The sequence below is a fragment of the Fusarium keratoplasticum genome, chromosome 11, assembly GCF_025433545.1.
Source record: "Fusarium keratoplasticum isolate Fu6.1 chromosome 11, whole genome shotgun sequence".
NCBI classification, from domain to species: Eukaryota; Fungi; Ascomycota; class Sordariomycetes; order Hypocreales; family Nectriaceae; genus Fusarium; species Fusarium keratoplasticum.
In genome coordinates, this window is record NC_070539.1 from 684,515 (window position 1) to 697,989 (window position 13,475).

The 13,475-nt window shown below is 50.3% G+C and overlaps 4 protein-coding genes and 2 pseudogenes across 6 annotated transcripts, besides 2 other annotated features; 3 read left to right on the forward strand and 3 right to left on the reverse strand.

Moving 5' to 3' along the window:
* Nucleotides 1-358: 358 nt before the first annotated feature.
* NCS57_01301800 (uncharacterized protein) lies at nucleotides 359-1,898 on the reverse strand (the record flags this gene model as incomplete). Its single annotated transcript, XM_053062671.1, has 7 exons — nucleotides 359-767; nucleotides 818-913; nucleotides 958-1,334; nucleotides 1,392-1,465; nucleotides 1,520-1,553; nucleotides 1,610-1,629; nucleotides 1,691-1,898. The coding sequence occupies 7 exons, from the start codon at nucleotides 1,896-1,898 to the stop codon at nucleotides 359-361; spliced, it is 1,218 nt and encodes a 405-aa protein (XP_052907566.1).
* Nucleotides 1,899-2,895: 997 nt separating this feature from the next.
* On the forward strand, nucleotides 2,896-4,658 carry NCS57_01301900 (annotated as a pseudogene). Its single transcript has 5 exons — nucleotides 2,896-3,277; nucleotides 3,328-3,491; nucleotides 3,557-3,686; nucleotides 3,734-4,103; nucleotides 4,154-4,658.
* Nucleotides 2,896-4,658: a sequence feature.
* A 392-nt stretch (nucleotides 4,659-5,050) lies between these two features.
* NCS57_01302000 (MFS domain-containing protein) lies at nucleotides 5,051-6,581 on the forward strand (the record flags this gene model as incomplete). The annotated part of the gene is made up of 2 exons (XM_053062672.1): nucleotides 5,051-5,624; nucleotides 5,677-6,581. The coding sequence occupies 2 exons, from the start codon at nucleotides 5,051-5,053 to the stop codon at nucleotides 6,579-6,581; spliced, it is 1,479 nt and encodes a 492-aa protein (XP_052907567.1).
* A 516-nt stretch (nucleotides 6,582-7,097) lies between these two features.
* On the reverse strand, nucleotides 7,098-8,694 carry NCS57_01302100 (MFS domain-containing protein; the record flags this gene model as incomplete). The annotated part of the gene is made up of 2 exons (XM_053062673.1): nucleotides 7,098-8,474; nucleotides 8,533-8,694. The coding sequence occupies 2 exons, from the start codon at nucleotides 8,692-8,694 to the stop codon at nucleotides 7,098-7,100; spliced, it is 1,539 nt and encodes a 512-aa protein (XP_052907568.1).
* Nucleotides 8,695-9,647: 953 nt separating this feature from the next.
* NCS57_01302200 lies at nucleotides 9,648-11,374 on the forward strand (annotated as a pseudogene). The gene is made up of 3 exons: nucleotides 9,648-10,089; nucleotides 10,152-10,623; nucleotides 10,672-11,374.
* Nucleotides 9,648-11,374: a sequence feature.
* Nucleotides 11,375-11,451: 77 nt separating this feature from the next.
* Nucleotides 11,452-13,224, reverse strand: NCS57_01302300 (MFS domain-containing protein; the record flags this gene model as incomplete). The annotated part of the gene is made up of 7 exons (XM_053062674.1): nucleotides 11,452-12,039; nucleotides 12,095-12,349; nucleotides 12,397-12,456; nucleotides 12,511-12,792; nucleotides 12,837-12,895; nucleotides 12,956-13,000; nucleotides 13,056-13,224. 7 exons carry the CDS (start codon nucleotides 13,222-13,224, stop codon nucleotides 11,452-11,454), a joined length of 1,458 nt encoding a protein of 485 aa, XP_052907569.1.
* Between the last annotated feature and the right edge of the window lie 251 nt (nucleotides 13,225-13,475).

The window sequence follows — 13,475 nt, forward strand, 5'->3', positions numbered from 1 at the left end:
GTGAACCAGTCATCTGCGTTGCCAGAATACAGCTCCCACAACGCTGCGATGACAAACTTTGAGCTCCTAACCACTCAGATACCTTTAACTGGCAACTTATTTATAAGTAGCCAACAGTGAAGAGGCCAACTTCTAATTCTGTTACTCTCGCTCTTGGTGTTAATATCGTACATCCAGACAGGGACGATTTGATTCAGATCCTCGTGTATAAACTGATGAGCCCCCCAAAAACCTATCCAAACAAAGTAACCCATTTCATTCTCAATGAGATCAAATGCGTTTTGAGATGGCCGCGGTTGGAGACGGGAGATTTTGTCACTGAGGGATATAAGTTTTCGCACATGTATATTGTTTTATACTATTCTAACATTGTAGGAAATGGGATTCTTCTCCCTTCAGCTACTCGGTGACTCATGATGAGTACTGAACTGTTTTTAAAAGTCTGAGTTTGTAGAATCGCCCTCTCACTATGATCGTCCCGTAGCCCCTCAGTACTTGCATTACCAACCACGACCGTCCCGCCATTTTTGTTATCATCGTCAGAGAATCTCTCAAGTTCAGTGGCATTATCCTCAGGAAACTGCGCATACTGGCTGCGGCCTTTACGCACTCGGCTGCGCGTGTTGCTCTGCTGATGCTGACCATAGGACGTTGTCCCATAGTGAGAGGCCCCCGATGATCCCACAATACGAGGCATGAAGTGCTTAAAGAACTTGCGTAGGGTCGGCATGGAGCCGCATATGACAAAGAGATTTGCTTCGATGAATCTACGACTGTCAGCATCACCATGCAGGCCGACGGCCAAAGCGTGACGTACGTCCATATGTTGGCGGGTGCAGAGTCCCAAGAAACATCTGTGCTGGCTAGCACCACGGGTAGATACACCAGTCTGGTCACCGATGTGGCAACGGTTCTGCAAGAATCAGAAAAGATCTACAGTATTCTGGAATCACTTACAAGGATCCAATTGCAAAAACGATGATGGCTCCAAACTTTTGGATCTTGGGCATGTGTAGATTATACACCATGGGAATTGGCAACACAAATAGTATCACGTCGGTGACAATGTTTGACACGGCTGTAGCCATGTATAGAATGGCCGCATCAGTGCATGAGCCACCTTCTACCTTGAAGTCAAAGGCCTTGCGGGGAGGGTTGCAAAGGAACCACATCATAAATGTAATGATGACGGTGTAGGCCGTGACGATGCCAATGGTAAGCCAGACTGCTATCCGGAAACATCTTTGAGGAGAGAGGTGGAGGTAGAAGGAAAGGAGAGACAGCTTGATGAAGCCATTGCAGAGCTGGTAGATTGGCCCGCAAAGATAACTTATCTACGCTTGCAGTCAGGTTTGGGTTGAAGATCGAACAATGCAGCAAAGTTTACTGACTAAGGAATATCGTTGGAAATCTGCGAGGCTCATCTCCCAACTGTGAGCACACATTCCGCCTTGTGCGATGGAGGCTGTGAAGTTGGGGTTAGGTGAGTCAAGTGGCCGAAGAGGTTGAAGAGACTTACCGATGAGCAAAGCTTGGGTCAAGACAGAGAACAACTATCAAGAGTCAGAAACAGAATCTGTCTGGCATCATGGACATCAAGGAGAGTTACCCAGCCGAGAAACATGAACCCTGTAATAAGGTTAGCAACCTCTGCTCTATGTGACTATACCCTTAGACTTCTGCAACTTACCATCATCAATCTGCAACCCCTTGGACAAAAAGATCTTGGTGTAATATCTCTGCAACAGAGCAATCAATGCCAGTGGGGCACCGAGTCCAAAGATCAGATAATGCTCCAGCTTCTTCTGCTGCTTGGGGTTGGCAAAGTTCAGAGGCCCATAGTCAGGAGGAGGCAGGCGGAAAACCTCTGTGCCGTTGATGGTCGGAAAAGTCGTCATGTTTTCGGCATGACGGAAGTAAACGAGGATGAGGAAGCCAGGAACAAGTCGATCTTGGGGATGCAGAAGTCCTAGGTTAAAGATGGGAATGATCTCCTGAACTGCTGAACACGAGCTCTGGTCATAGCTTACAGCCGCAGCATTGGGTGCAAGGTTAGCGTGAAACGCCGGTTGTTGACGATTAAGGCACGAGAGGTGCAGTGGGAGCCGTCAATGTTCGCTCAGCCCGTGGCTTGCACCGCCAAGCCCGCATCATTGGCTTGGAACGGCGGCCAGCCTCCGGGAAGTCGGGATAGTCCACACCGGCCAAGGTCGCGCGGGACGGGCTGCGCATGCCAGGCCATCCCCTCGAGGAAAAGATTGGCATTTTGGGGATTGGTGGCTTCCGTGATGACCAAATCCCTGATGCAGAGCTGAAAATTGGTGCCTATTAGAAGGGGCGAAACTCTGCTAGTATGCCTTGGCACGCCTGAGCTGGGCTGAACTGACAGCCAAGAAAGACGCAACGATGAAAAGCAAATTGGAACCTTTCGTGGAAGATTCTCAAGCAACCAGATATTGGCGTACAGATGTCAGTCATAAATCTCATCGGCTGTGCGGAACCTCATCTCGATAAACAATATGACAGTTGACTAGCAATCCAACCTTCCCCAGATCACCAGCGCCAAGTGCGGAGCCTAGCTGAATGCCCTGGTCTAGCATCTCCACTGATCTCCAAACCCCTCAAAGTCTGAGCGGACAAGATCTCACATTGACCAGTCCGTGCTGTGCATGGACTAAATTCTCGCAAGTCTTGCCCATCCTTGGAGGCTCCGTAATCATGCCTGTAACACGGGATGCTTTGGTTCATTCAGATGTCTTCCAGATTTTATTAGGGCCTGATCTTCCTTCTTTTCTTGTTGATCTTTTCTCTATCTAACAGTTGGAATCCCAATCGAACATTTTCTTGCTTCTTGTACATCTCATCTGTCCTCGCAATGAGAATCTCCCTTGCTAGTCTCGCCCTGTTGGGCGCTGGCGCGTCAGCCACGGCTACACACGATTCATGTCCATGTGTGGGTTTTCTGCGCCGTCCTCAAGCCTCTCCAGCGTCTTGCTAACACAGACAATACAGTGCTCTGCCCTCGCCGCCGTCCCTCAACTTAAGGGAAAGATCTATGTTCCGGGGAGCAACGCATACGACGCCCGTTTGAAGACCTACTATTCAGCCAACGCCGCCCTCGAACCTTGGTGCATGGTTCTCCCTGAGACTACACAGGATGTTTCCAAGATAGCTAAGGTTATCTCCAAGAAGAAGTGCCCGTTTGGCATACGCAGTGGTGCACACTCTGCATGGGAGGGCTCCAACGGAGTTGAAAATGGCATCACCATTGATTTCAGTATGGATGTCTACGCCCTGCTCCCCTGGGTCATGGCTAACTGCTGGGAGGCTACATGAACTCTACCACCTACGACTCGAAAAAGAAGATTGCGTCGATTCAGCCCGGATCCAATTGGGGCCGTGTTTACGAGGCGCTCAACGAATATGATGTCGCGGCTGTTGGCGGCCGTGCCTCTGTCGTTGGTGTTGGTGGCTTCACCACTGGAGGAGGAGTAGGTGCCCATTCACGACCACCCTGGCACCCGTTGGCAGCGGTCAAGTTCTAACCACTCTTTAGTACTCGTTCCATTCCAACGCTCGTGGTTTTGCTTGCGATGTTGTCGCCAACTTTGAGGTGGTTCTCGCTGACGGTCGCATCGTCAACGCCAACAAGAACCAACACCCTGATCTGTGGAAAGCCCTCAAGGGTGGCTCTGGAAACCTGGGGTTTGTGACTCGAGTCGACCAATGCAAGTTCATTTCCCCTTCATGACTGGACTTTCTCCTGGTGCTAACCTGAACCGTTCGACAGACGTTGTTGACTCAAACAAGCTTTGGGGAGGCTTTGTTAGCTTCGACCTGTCGCAACGCGATCATGTGTTTGAGTCATACATCGACTTTGCCGAAAACATGCATCTTGACCCTGCCTCTCAGCTGATCGTTTCTGTCCAGTACAACGGAAAAGAGCGCATCCTGATCTCGGTCGTCTCCAACTCTGACGCCATTCCTGCTGTCCCGGCTTTTGACGACTTTCTCTCTCTCCCAAATGTTTCCAACACCCTGACCACGGGCAAGATTGCGGACCTTGTCCCTCAGTTCACGGGTCCTACACCCTTGGGCCTTTAGTGCGTTCTCCTATGGCCATCCCGTCAATGCTGTACTGACCTCGTTCTAGTACCAACTGGATGACTGGCATGACCACGAATGATATTCGGGTCATAAAGTTTGTGGATGAGAAACATGCCGAGTACGTCGAGAAGATGAAGGCGGCAGCCCCCGACTCCGACTTCAGCGTTCTTGTCCAGTTCCAGCCATTCACTGAGTCCATGGTGGCTCACTCCCGCAAGGCGGGCGGTAATGTTCTCGGTCTTGAGGATGTCGTCGCTGATGGTCCTGCCCTCAATTGGCTCATTGCTGTCACTGTAAACACGGCTGAGAACCAGAAAAAGATTGCCCCCTTGACACTGGAGTATAGGAATGCCATCAACAAATATGCCACCAGCATTGGCGCCAACAAGAACTGGGAGTACCTCAACTACGCTCTGGGCGACCAGGATCCAATCAAACATTATGGATCCGAGTCTGTCCGATATCTTCAGGCCGCCTCTAAGAAGTATGATCCTCAACGCGTGTTCCAGAAGCTGAGAGCCTCCGGGTTCAAGATTCCCGGCAGGGGTTAAGTTGTCTGGAATGAGAGAATTTCTCACCTCAACGAATTTACGCCTATAGATCAAATGCCTTTATCAATAGATAGACTATCTTGTACTGGTGGGAGACATTTACTGCGCTCGCAACCACCTTCCATATTCCAACATGCCCCCAGTCTTTTTCCAATGATGACTATGGATCTAATACCTTGCCTTATCGCATCCTGCTCGCTTAACCTATGTTGAGCTCACCTGGTCAGGGGCCGTGACCGCAATAATTCCGTTCGCTGCCGATATCTCCGCATTAGCTCCGCGAGATCTACGTTCCGTGAATCAGCCTGAATGCTGCGTTGCTGATGCCTATTTATTGCGGGGTTCTGAATCATCATCCCGTCCTCTTCTTATTCTCTTTCTTCAACTCCAAGATGGCTACCAGAACAAAGAACGCCTTGAACAACCAGGTCCCAGCTGGGGCTGAACTGACTGCCATGTCCCCCGTTCAACCAGATCCATATCTCGTTGCCTTCGATGACCAGGATAGCGAGAACCCCAAGAACTGGCCAGAAAGACGGAAGTGGACTGTAACCAATGTCCTCTCGGTAACTGGCTTCAATCGAATCCTCGTGTCAACTGTCATGGCCCCTGCACTGTCCTTGATTGCAGTCGATTTGGAGATGAACTCGACTGAGGCTATGATGGCCTTGAGCATCTACTTGCTGGCAACTGCTTTCGGCCCGCTTGTGATCGGACCATTGTCCGAAGTCTACGGCCGCCAGGTGATCTTGCACGCGTCCAACATATGGTTCTTGGTCTGGAACATCGCTTGTGGCTTTGCAAGCTCCAAGGAGCTGCTCATTGCTGCCCGGTTCTTAGCCGGCTTCGGAGCCAGCGCTATATACGCACTTGGAGGTGGAGTCCTGGGTGATATATGGCGCCCAGAGGAGCGTGGGAGGTCTCTTGGGTGGTTTCTTCTGGTTCCTCTGCTGGGAGCCGCAGTAGGTAAGTGTCCTGAACTGCGTGTCCGCCAAGCCATATCTAATTCTACTCACAGGCCCAATCGTTGGTGGCTTCATGACATATCGCGTCTCTTGGAGATGGATGTTCTGGTCAACATCCATCTTTCAATTTGCCATGGTTGTCGTCTCACTGACCAGCTTCCGCGAGACGTTTGCCCCAGCAATTCTTAAAAAACGAGCCAAGAAGCTGCGCAAAGAAACAGGTGCTCCATACTACACACAAGAAGAGCGGCACCGAAGCCAATCAAATCTCGCTATTATTCTTGGCCAAGCTTTGAGCCGCCCGCTACGGCTTCTTGCCTTCCATCCAATCATCCAAGTATCATCCATCATCTCTGCCATCAGCTATGGGCTTCTGTACATTGTTCTTGCGAGTTTCGCCGACCTTTGGATCCATCATTACCATCAGTCCGTGGAGATCAGTGGCCTCCACTACATTTCTTGCATGCTTGGAGAACTCGCTGGGTCTCAGCTTGCTGGGCCTTTGATGGACTATTCGTTCCGCAGAATGGAACGCCGTGCCGATGGACAACCTGTTCCTGAACATCGCATCCCCCTCATACTGCCTGGTGCTATTCTGGCCCCCTTTGGCTTCATTATCTATGGGTGGTGTGCTCAGTACAAGGTTCACTGGGCTTGGGTCGATGTTGGCATGTTTTTCACAACCTTTGGCATGCAGATTGCAGGCATGCCCATGCAGGCATACACGATCGATGCTTATCCGGATCATACATCCAGTGCCATGGCGGCAACACAGTTCCTCAGAAGCTTGACTGCATTCTTGTTCCCCCTGTTTACCCCAAAGATGTACTCGGTTCTGGGTTACGGATGGGGAAACAACACTATGGCTTTGGCAAGACTCTTCTTTGGAATTCCAGCACCACTTCTCATGTGGAGGTATGGGGCGAGGTTGCGGGCAAGGGCAACATCGAGCTTCTAGGCGCTATCATTTGACGTCAATGAATCCTTGTACAAGGAGAATGTGGGAATATTGCAGTTTCCTTCTTCTCAACTTGGATTTCGGCATTGTGTCAAGATATGTTTACCTGCTCTTAGACTTAGGGGATACTACAGAACACAGAAATATCAGTGTTAGCCAGGTAAAAATGTCAGTCATTTTTGTAGCTCTTGCGTTTTGGGCCCTCCGCCAGCTTGAACTCTTAGTTATCGGAGATAGTTCTTGCGTAATGGGGCCTCGATCTGCAGCTCTGGATAATCAAGAGGGCCGTTGTTAATCGTCATTTGCTCGAGTTTCCATCTCACCATTGGGGATTAGCTTTTGTCTATGCAACCCGGAGCAGATCAGTTCACTAGACATTGAATGGCCGCCTTGTTGAAATAGATTTCTCTTGGAGATTGTCTGTCTATGAGTGGTGCATCAAAGATCCTGGCCTTTCACACCAAGTTGTTCCTAGCGCCTTGATAATTAAAGCCATGTTCCATCGTCTTCTGCCGTTTATTCACCTCTACCTCTCGCTGCTTCCATCTGCTCTCGTTCTTCAATGGTCAAGTCACTCTTGGCCCTTCCAACATTAATAAATGACAACATCAACAGCGCCACTCCTGATATGCCGACACCGAACCATAATCCGACTTGGTAACTCTCCCGTAGAGTAGGGCGTGACGTCTGTCCCACGGCCACATCGGCAAATCCAAGAAAGAAGCTGATTCCCAGAAACAAAGTGCTGTTGATCAGTGCTCCCGCAAGTCCTTGACGCCGTGCAGGTAGATTTGTCGTGATAAAAACGTTACTGACGGTAAATGTAATGTCGATGCCAACGGTGGATGCAACCATAGCCGGCAGAACCCAGGCCCAGTAGTTCGGGTTTTCTGGCATGAGAGCGAAAAGGAGGCAGGAGACAACATAACCCACCCCAGAGACTATCAGTAGGATACGACCGGGAAGTCGATGGAGAACTAGGCCTCCCACTGTAGCAAGGAGAAGGCCACCAACTATCAGAGGAACATACCATAGAGCCGTCAGCAGAGGAGATATCTCGAGGACAAGCTCAATGTAGAAGCTGCTGTATAGCAGGAAAACGCCAAAGCTGCCATAGGCAAAGAAAAGGGCCACGACAAGGGTTGTCATGTATGGCGGCGAGAAGAGGTCAGCTGGGACAAGGGGGTTTGGGACAACCCAACCTTCGAGGTATACGGCCGCAGCGAGAATCGCTACGCCAACTATAATAGTGGCAATAATTTGAGGACTTGCCCAGCCCTTGGGTGCCTGCGAGCTATCGGTGATGGCGTATACCAGAAGGATAAGACCCGGTACGATGGTTGCCACCCCCCACCAGTCCATGCCGAGGCCGTCAGGGGGGTGTTTGGTAAAGTCATTTGGGATGGAGAAGAATCCGGCGGCGAATATGACAACAAGGATGATTGCACCAATCCAAAAGTACCATTTCCAGGACAAAAGTTCGCCCGAGATACCTCCTATCAGGATGCCGATGAAGAACCCAAGAGGTGCAAAAGCACCATATATGGCAAAAACAAAATTCTTTCGTGGCCCTGGTCGGTATGTCTTGCCAAGTAGCGTAATACCGGCAGGTAAAAAGGCCGCTGCTCCAATTCCCTGCAAAGCACGGCAGATAATGAGCATGATATAGTTGTGACTGAAGCCGGCAACCAGACACCAGACCGACATCCATGCAAGCCCGCTGTTGAAAATGATGTATGCGCCATGCATATCACTCAGCCGGCCCAGTGGTAGCAGAAATGCGCCGGTGACGAGAGAGAATACGCTCGATGGCCACGTTCGAGATGCTTCGGGGATTTCAAGCTCAATGGCTAGCGGTGGAAGGATGATGTGAAATCCTGAGACGAAGAATTCCTATTTTTCTAGTCAATACATGCAAAGTAATAAAGAACCGATGAAACGAGGAACATACAGCCATTGCCATTGAGCCTAGGAGCGAGAATATGAAGCCCAACTCGGCCCATCGCGTGGCAAAGGCCGCTGGCCGCTGTCGGCCCAGCTTTTCAACATCGATGATGGTATTCGTTGCGGATTCAGGATCCTCGCTTTCGACGACGACTTGTCCGTGAGTCATGTTGGAGACCGGGTCACGGAAGAGACGCGGTAGACAGCAGATAAAAGGCAGTCAAAAAGAAAAGGACAATGTCGAGCTACTTATCGTCGATCAATGTTGAACATACTGGGCCGGCGCAGTGTTGCTTAACACCCAGGTTGAAGAAAGGCCTGTCAGGAGGACAAAAAGGATCAGGAATTGGGCCAGGGTGACCCTTGGTTCTTATTCCGCAAACTCTGACATCATGAGAGTTCATCTTGGCAAAATGTCCCTTTGCTCCACCCACAACTGCAAGCTCTAAGATTGGGCTGCCACTACCACACGATCTGGGCACGAGATAAGATTCCCAATCAATGGCCTCTTACGATTGGCTTGAATACACTGCGGTGAACGATGGTGCCAACCGCTCGCGACAGTGTCCGCATGGCAACTCAACAAAGTTGCGTGGGGTATTTTTGCCTCTGCAGGACATGGGGTTATATCTTCCTGATTCAGACTAGCGTCTCCACAGCTCCGTATCGGCGACTGGATCATTTGTCATCCAGAGCTGATGTGAAGGATGGGTTGAAGGAGGTGGCTTGTCTCGTTGGTAACAAAGTACTCTGCACTTGAAATTGTATGTTGAAGAACCGGATCTCTATGATTTAAATATGCCAAGTTCATCCAGTCGGTTGCGCCCTCCGAGATGTTCGGTGTTCGGTTAGTTCCCACCAAGAATTCCGCTGGACAGCCGACCCCTAGACACTCGTATAATTACAACTCCATGGGCATTTCAGTTACCGGGTCGACCATCTGGTGCACCTTTGTGAATTGCCGAGGCACTTGGGTTTCCAGTCGCAGTTTCAACCCAATTATCTCTTCTGCGTCAAGGGTCCTTACCGCCCCGTTTGCTGACCAGCAACTGCTATACCATGTCAATTGTCGGTTGCATATCTTTAGAGATAAGGCCGCTCTAGTCACGCATCGACTTAGTCAAATTTGACCTCGTCGCTCGCTCTGGGTCACCGCTTATGGACCCTCAGCGCCCTTCCAACAAAGCTTGCCACAACTGCCGTTACAGTAGGTTACGATGCGATCGATCAGTTCCGGCCTGTCGCAAGTGCACCACTACTGGCAAGGAATGTCTCGGCTATGGGAAGCTGTATAGATGGGCGGGTGCAGTGGCCAGTCGAGGCAAGCTAGCCGGTAACAAATTGCCTGTGTTGAACGACTCAACATGGGTTGCTGAGGGGTCTGCAATCAAGTATAAAAGCACGGCGACCAGAGACGCGGTCGTCTCTGCAAACGCGAGGCTATGCCATAGCCGTACTCAAGCTTTGGCATTTTCAAGTCCCAGCAACCAAACGATTCCCTGGGCTTTAGTTGACCCTATGTTCCAAGATGTCCACTCTATGGAACGCCAGTATCTATCATATTGTTAGTTCCCCTTTGTGACACAACGCATGCTGTTAGGGTTGAGTCTAGGCTAACATCGCAAGTCACAAATCGACTCTGTCCGGATCTCGTGGCTATAGACCTCCCAGGCCTAAATCCCTTCCACGAGTTGGTCCCTCTAAGCGGAGCACATCCACTCCTGAGACACATCGTTATAGCTGCCTCGGCAACTCACATGTCTAATTTCTTAAACCCTCGAGCTCATAGTCAACTCAACTGGTCACAGTCCTCAACTCATCAGGCATTAGCAGCTTCCCGACGTGCGGCAGCAGATGCCTTGGTCGCTAAGCAGAGAGGGCTCGAGGCACTTCGTCTGGCGATTGAGGAAGCTAGCCCCCTTAAGAGCGACATTCTTCTGGCGGCGGCCCATTTCTTTATCGCCCTGGAACTCATCGAGTCTGGCAAGCATGGCTGGAGAGCTCACCTTGAAGGTAGTGGCAATGTGCTCAGACATCTTCAACCAGGGGGTTATTCGAATAAGATGCTCAGAGACTTCATCATAGCCGACTGTTACATGTAGGTCGAACCCACCAGTACACTAACTCGAGGCTGACCTTCTTCAAGAAGCTATATCTTTGCATCGACAGTCGTCAACGGCTTATTGGCCTCATCATCTTACTTTTACACTGCGCAAGCTCCATCAGTCATCCGCTTTGCTTCCAACAACAGCTACATTTGCTGCCCCGCTGAGATCTTGCAGATATTATTGGCTGTGGCACGACTCTCAAACGAACCCAGTGATGATGACGTTTCCATTGCGAGGGTCACTGAAGAAGGGATGGAGCACATGAATCGTGCCATGTCGTATGATCTGGATGCCTGGGCGCGCGAGATCAAGAATGTGCCACATGGTCGCCAAGTCACTGAGATTCAGAGCCGCACACATGCCGGGCGTGCACACCAGTTGGCATGTTGCTTGTACATCCTATACGCGGTTCCCTCGATCAGGAACCACCTACCTCCAGACACTGAGCAAACCTTGGAGCAAGACCTCTTCCTCCAGTTGCTGTCAATACCTCACGGGGATCCAAGTTTCAAGACATCACCGTGGCCAACCTTTATTGCCGGAGCCCAAGCCCGAGACCCAGAGAGGCAGGCCTGGAGTATGTCAAGGATGAAAAGACTCGCCGACTGCCTTCCCTGGGGATTTGTATATACTTCCATTGACACGCTGCAGGTAATATGGGGCAGGAGGAGAGAGGATGGAGCACAGCACAATTGGTTGCAGATTTTGAAGGACCCAGAAGTTGCCTTTATTCTGGTTTAGGAGCCGAGCACCACGTCTTAAGTACGAGTTAAGATACTAAGCATAATAGAATAATCATGAAGACCTCTCTTGGCAAATCAATACTCGAACCTCCATCTAACATCCGAGTCACCCTTCCAGTCTTCCACCTCACCAACGTGCTTGATCTCCTCCGCCACCGCGGCACGGCTTTCATTCTGCTTCTTCAACCTCCAACCCAGCAAAGTCACAACGATGACGTTTGCTACCAGATAACCCAAAGCCATAGAGTGTCCAACGATGAATCGAGGACCATCGTTGGCTCGGTACAGTTGTGTTCCCAACACGGCTCCAAGATTCCCGATGCTGATCTGCATTGCGTTCGCGATGGCTCTCTTTGTCTGTCCCGACACGTTGATTGCGGGCCAAGAAAGCACCAGGGCGGTAGCGGGATATATACCAGCGGCAGCAAAGAAGGTTCCCAGGTACGAGACTCCTGGTCGAGTTGTGGGATTAGTGTTGGCGAGGAGGATTATGTACCCGATGGCAGCAACAACTGATGACCCAGCGATGAACAGAGCACGTCGGCCTAGCTTCTCAGAGACTATAGCAACACCCAGCGTCGTGAGAAATGCAAGGGCATACGGTGGAATAGTCAAGAGCTGTGCGACTGCTGCTTTGTATCCAAGATCCTTAATGATGGTGGGCTAGATTGACAATGTGAGCATCGGGATTGATAGAATCGCATCGATAGAGACTAACCAGAAACAAGGATAGAGTGTACAGAGGCAGACTCATTGTGTGGAAGCCTAGGCCATAGAGCCAGCAACTGGGATCCCTCAACGCCTCACGGACCGCTGCCCAGCTGAATTGTTCCTGTCGAATAGCATCACTGTCCGCTGCCAAGCGCTCATGGATGAAGGTCCGTTCAGCCTTGGTGAGAAATTTTGAAGTATCAGGGTAGTTCTCGATGAACCAATATGCCGCCACGGCCACCACAACGGTAGCTATCCCCTCCTGTTGAGTGTCAGTTCGATCCAGGGGTATGTTACCGTGGCTCTTACCAGAATGAAGATCCAGCGCCACCCATTCTCCCAAACGACACCTCCCATCTTGCCGATACCCTAAACTTCTGTTAGCTGGATGAATTCCTTCGCAATGGGGTAAAGAGGTCTCACATATGCGAGGATACCACCAAAGGCACCGGCAAGGGATGCTGCACAGAAAAACAGCGAAATGCGATACTGCCTCTCTCGTCTCTTGTACCACATGGAGAAGTAGAACACCACTCCTGGAAACAAACCGCTCTCAGTAACACCAAGAAAGAATCTGGCGATGAGGAAGCCCTTGAGGTCTTGAACGATGCCGAGTAACGTAGCTACAATGCCCCAGGCAATCGTAAGGGTTGGAAGCCAAAGCCTTGGAGTAGTGCGCTTTAGAATAATATTACAAGGAATCTTCTAAGGTATTAGCAAAGGAATGGCGCAGGTTAAGGGCAACAGACCTCGAAAAGTACATAGCCCACAAAGTATAGAGTGAGACCTGTCAAGTACTGATTTCCAGCTAATTACCACACAGGTTAGCATGAGTTTTAATCCACAAGGAGATTACAGGCCCCCGTACTCATATTGAGGTCATCGACCATTCCCTCGATCCGGGCGTTTCCGACTGTTCACGATGTCAGTATCTACTTGTCGTGGTCGAAGACCAGTCCAAGCCTTACCATTGCTGCGATCTAAGAACGATAACAGATACAGGACCCCAACGGCTGGAAGTAACTTGGCGTCTAGTTTCCGCAGAAGCGACTTTTCGTTTACGGGAGGTTCAGTGTCGATGGTGCCAGCCTCATCGCTAAGATCAGGAGGCGAGTCTGTCTTAAGATCAGAAGCCATTTTTGCCGAGATCAGACAAAGACTGTGAGTGAAGGTTGGGCATTTGTCCGACAAAAAAGTGCGTATCACCAGCTTTTTAATAAAATTCTGACAGTAGCCAATTGTGTGTCTAGTGAGTTTTATTGCATCATGATATCCTTGTTCGTGTGTTTTCGAGGTAGCATCTTGCAACGACTCGAGGGTTACAGCAGAAGTTGATGACCTTTCCATTCTCGTCTCCCACCAAGTACCTCTACCTGATACTCTATGTT